Source organism: Octopus bimaculoides, chromosome 8 (genome assembly GCF_046866305.1).
Source record: "Octopus bimaculoides isolate indiv1 chromosome 8, ASM4686630v1, whole genome shotgun sequence".
Taxonomy (NCBI): Eukaryota; Metazoa; Mollusca; class Cephalopoda; order Octopoda; family Octopodidae; genus Octopus; species Octopus bimaculoides.
In genome coordinates, this window is record NC_142935.1 from 42,303,748 (window position 1) to 42,308,938 (window position 5,191).

Consider the following 5,191-nt stretch of genomic DNA (forward strand, 5'->3'; position numbering starts at 1 on the left):
TCATTTTATTCCTGTGGAATAATACCATTGATATCTTTGAAACATGTGTCGGAAATAAATGAATTTGAATAACACCTGCGTTTAACTCCATTTATACACACACACACACACACACACACACACACACACACACGCACATATAATATATATATATATATATATATATATATATATATATATATATATATATATATATATATATATATATATTACATTTTTTACCTTTATTTGAGCAAACAATAAAGTGGAAATAATTCTATGAACAGATGCGAAACATGCATAATAGGAATAAAATTATCATGTATAATTTATTCACCGACTACAAAATTGTTAAGAAAGCATATATATTATGTTAGTAAACATATATTTGCAAATTAGACTATCATGTAAATAATTAAATATCTAACGAATCACCAGCATACGAAAGGTATGGAATGGGGTGGGCGTGAGTGGCAACATTTCTCAATGATTTTATCATATATCTCGTCACCACAACATCCTCTTTTCACGGGGTCGTATACTAGTGCTCCACAACATTTTTCTGTTGCAGTGCTATATAATTTATTTCCACAACAACTCTGAGTCGCACTTGTGAATATTAGCGCTGCAGCACAACATCCTTGTGTTGCCTTTGAATATGTTTGTGTTCCACAACAATCTTGAGTTGCAGTTTCGAATTTTACCGCTGCAGCACAACATCCATGTGTTGCCTTTGAATATATTTGTGTTCCACAACAACCTTGAGTTGCAGTTTCGAATTTTACCGCTGCAGCACAACATCCATGTGTTGCCTTTGAATATATTTGTGTTCCACAACAACCTTGAGTTGCAGTTTCGAATTTTACCGCTGCAGCACAACATCCATGTGTTGCCTTTGAATATATTTGTGTTCCACAACAACCTTGAGTTGCAGTTTCGAATTTTACCGCTGCAGCACAACATCCATGTGTTGCTTTAGAATATATCTCTGTTCCACAACAATCTTGAGTTGCAGTGGTAAATATTTGTCCTCGACAACATCCTTGCGTTGCAACGGTGTATACTTGTGTTTCACAACATCCTTGAGTCGAAGTATCCACAGCATTTGTTCCGCAACAGACATCAGCAGCTGTACGTTTCGTATGAACAATATTTCTGCAGCATATCTGTGTACTGGTACTCATACCAACATCTCCACAACAAGTGTTAACTGTACTTGACTTTGCAATGACATTATTATTGCAACAAATTTGAGTTACTGGATTGAAGGAACCTTTTCCGCAGCACATCGTCGAAGAAGCACTTCTGGAAACAAGCACGTTTTGACAACACAGATGTTTACTTGCAGTAAAGGGAACGCCATTGCAGGTGGGGGCTGGAAGCCAATTTGGTAACATCGGAAACATCGGAGGCAACGGCATCGGCCACGGCATCGGCCACGGCATCGGCCTCGGCAAAGGCCATGGTCTCGGCCACGGTAAATGAAATGACTCTACACCTAAAAGTAAAAAAAAAAAAAGGGATTGAAATTGAATGAAGCAGAGTGTATTAGAAATAATTTCTATTTGGCGATGCCGGGCTCTGAGTGTGTGTGTAGCGGCGGGGGAGGGGGTATTTGTGTTTGGGTTTGTGTGTGTGTGTGTGTGTGTGTGTGTGTGTGTGTGTGTGTGTGTGTGCGAATGAACGGGTCTTTTCTAATAAGAATGTATTCCAGCACGTGTGTACACGTATCGGACAGTTTTTTGAATAGGCAAGTATCTGAGTGAATACAAACAAACACGGGAACTCAAGAATTCACGATCATGCATGCACCCACACGAATACCTACTGCTCTTACGAGTATACACACACATATTACATGCTCAGGTACACAAGCACACATGCACGCCCAACGACAAGCATACACACAAATATTTGCCGATTGAAAAAAAGAAAAAAAGCTAGAGAAACGCACACGCACGTGCTGCAATACACTCAGATAAGAAAATACTCACACGTTCATACACACATACACATACGAACATAGATACTCACTCACAGAACTGATTCAACCACACGAACACGCACACTGGACAACACACTTCGTGCGCGAGCACAAAGACACTCACGAACACTATAACACACACATGTACTCGCTCACACAGGAACTTACACACACGCTCGTAGACACTCATGCTTACACACACACATGCACCTACCCACATTTCACCTTCCCCTTTCCACACGAAGAACTACACCGAAAACCAATAAATGCAAAGCAGACATGAGACTGATAAGGAACACAACAGACAAAAGCCGAAACCATAAAGAGGTCATGGGATGGTCATTACACGCACCTCCACAAGCGCAGAAACTTAGGTACAATCATCCACATATGTGTGTGAACACAACCACGCACACACGCAAGCGCTTGGGCAATGCACGTACACATACACACACATACACAAACACTCACACACACACAAACCTTGCATTTACCCTCATCCTAAACACATCGCATAAGCAAACATATTTATACATACAAGCATACGCATACACGGACAGGAGACCAATTCTTAGGCGGAGATCAGACATTAGGGTGAGAGAAAAAGTTACAAAGTCGCAGAAAATGTCGTGAAAGGAGAAAAAAGTAGTTTGACTAACAAACTACCGATTGATTGCTTAACCAGCACATTAAACAAACGATCATTTAATCAGTTGGTTAGATATTTAACCGATCAACTAATGATAAAGGGGCGGAATTGAACCTGAGCATGAATTATTAATGTAAGGGCATTCTCAAAACACATCAATGTATGTGTGTGTGTGTGTGTGTGTGTGTGTGTGTGTGTGTGTGTGTGTGCGTGTGTGCTCGAGTTCATGCGTGTATAAATACATACGCGCACACGAGTGATGGCTGAAGAAGTCAGACACTGACTAAGATACTGTCTTGAATTGTGACCAGATGAAGAACCAGTTCAATGCCATAGCATCCATGAAAACCAAGGAATTGTGTGCTGGAACATTGTCCAGGTGAAGCAGGGCCACCTTCGTGATTTTTCTTGTGTCATTGGTCTTAGTACCAAAGATAGTACTCTCCATTGATGCTGTGGCCCTTTTGAAGTTAGTTAAAACCCAATGCCGTTTGCATCCTCAAACCTGAGATCATCAGCTTCACTGTATCTAAAACAACGTTAGCCTTCTTTGGAGCCCGTGAGGAAGGGTGTCTCCGATGCATGGTTTGTTATTTTGTGTCTGCGTCAAGGATATAACTCCAGCACCCATTCTGAGTTAGGAAACTATCACGAAACCAACTAAATCTGCCTCAAACAGAATCAGTTTTTCCTGTGATGTGATCAGCGGTGTGCGTTTTTTTTTTCTTTTTCCTTTTTTATCAGTTGCCAGAGGACGTGGAAACTATCGAACAGAAACGTTCATTATGCAGAATATTCTCAAACCTTTCATAGGATATGCTAATATCACTGTCTCCTTCATTTTTAATCAATTGCCAGCCATCCATGACCATGTAGTGAACACCATCAATGTTTTCTTCGGAGTTCGCAGTTGCAAGATTATCTGATTTTGGAGTTATAATGTATGCACAGCACAAGAGACGTCGCCCACACAATAAACTTCAAATTCGCTCTCCGTATCTACTGGGAGCGCACGAAAAGTGCATTGTCAAAAGATTGACTCACACTTGCTACATCTAAAAAAATATTGAATGAACCCTTTTCTTGGAGTGTGATATATTGTTTGCATTCCGTTTTCATTGTTGTGATTGCACCCGATTTTCATCATCATATTGTTACATATTACACTTCCTTTCATTTATTATTTTGTACTTCTAAGGCTTTTGGTATGTTTTGCACTGCAGATAAAACTTTTCTTTCGTCTTTCGTTATTCCCATAATTTCACAACTGCCAAGGGAGTCAGTAGCGTAACCGTCATGCCTACATGCATTGTCTCAGGGCTAAACATAAAAGCCCGGAAGGGATACAGCAGGCAAACAAGACGCATGCGCAAAACACAACAGCCCTTAGAGACATATAAGAAGCCCGAGTGACAGGATTGACCCACTTTTTCCCTTTGGGCAGTCAGCTCGCCACCTGCCAAACTGCTAGGACTGCTAGCTCTCTTTGATTCAGCATTCTGCGCGTGGCTTCGCAATGCCTGTCTCACAGTAGGTACCATCTGATAATGTATTCACATACACTGTCATTGTAAGCTCTACATACCAGAATATCGTAGGACTTTGCAATAAGTCATCGTCACTAAATATTTGTATTGCGTGATTTATTTGCTTGCTCCCCGCAATAAGATATTCGTGAACAATACACTCACACCTGTCTTGATTCCCTAATATTTAACCATCACAAATATACATCACAAACTACTAAAAGCACTTCAGGTAACACAATTGCTAAAAGACTACACACTTTTCACCTAAGATATCAACTATGGTAATTTTGAAGACGCAGAAGACTTAAGGAGGTATCATGCAAGGCTATATTCTATGCTACAATATTGATTACTACATTTGCACAAGTCTACACTTGTTGATGCAAGATTAAAGATCAAAACTATCCTACTTATTGATTCGTGTTTTTTATCGATCGGACAAGGATAAAATGCAAACCTAAACCCTGTAATCTTTGCACTCCACACCATAGGAATAAATTCTTCAAGGATGATATATCTGGAAATAACTCTTTCCCCAAAAAAATTTAACGAAGGAGCAATTTTACGATGGAGAAAAGCATAATATATTAATGGAATGCATGCTTTAGATCCATTGAAGATAGAAAAGAAAAGAGAAATATAAATGTTATTTAGTTTTGTCTTACCTTGTACTAAGAGCAGCAGAACGGAGATGATTAGAGATTTTAGCATCTTGGCAGATTGTTACAGAAGTCAAACTGTCAATGGCAAAAATTATTGCTCCTATTTAAACGTTTGTTGAAAAAGTCATCATTGTTAAAATGTAAATTTAAAACGTGTTACATTTCATTCAGCACATTTGAACTTTATTTTTTCCCATTGTTATTTCTAAATCCTAATGGGATTTTCTCATTCAAATGTGAATAACAAAATAAGAAAGACAAATGATTAACGCTATTAATATGGAAATAATTTGAAAAATTCACACATACCGAATAATCTTTTATATCATTCCTTTCTGTATTAACAAAACATTTAAATGTTAGATACTAATATCACGTTCCTTAGCAT

The 5,191-nt window shown here is 38.8% G+C and overlaps 1 protein-coding gene across 1 annotated transcript; it reads right to left on the reverse strand.

Moving 5' to 3' along the window:
• Positions 1 to 280: 280 nt before the first annotated feature.
• Positions 281 to 4,950, reverse strand: LOC149134372 (uncharacterized). The gene is made up of 2 exons (XM_089356381.1): positions 4,807 to 4,950; positions 281 to 1,477 (listed from the first exon to the last, which is right to left on the reverse strand). Exons 1-2 carry the CDS (start codon positions 4,850 to 4,852, stop codon positions 411 to 413), a joined length of 1,113 nt encoding a protein of 370 aa, XP_089212507.1. The 5' UTR covers positions 4,853 to 4,950; the 3' UTR covers positions 281 to 410.
• Between the last annotated feature and the right edge of the window lie 241 nt (positions 4,951 to 5,191).

Excerpts from the sequence above, each read along its gene's own strand:
- LOC149134372 (XM_089356381.1), bottom strand. The coding sequence starts at position 4,852 with ATGCTAAAATCTCTAATCATCTCCGTTCTGCTGCTCTTAGTACAAG. Across the intron at positions 1,478-4,806 it reads TCTGCTGCTCTTAGTACAAG|GTGTAGAGTCATTTCATTTA; the intron begins GTAAGACAAAAC and ends TTTTACTTTTAG.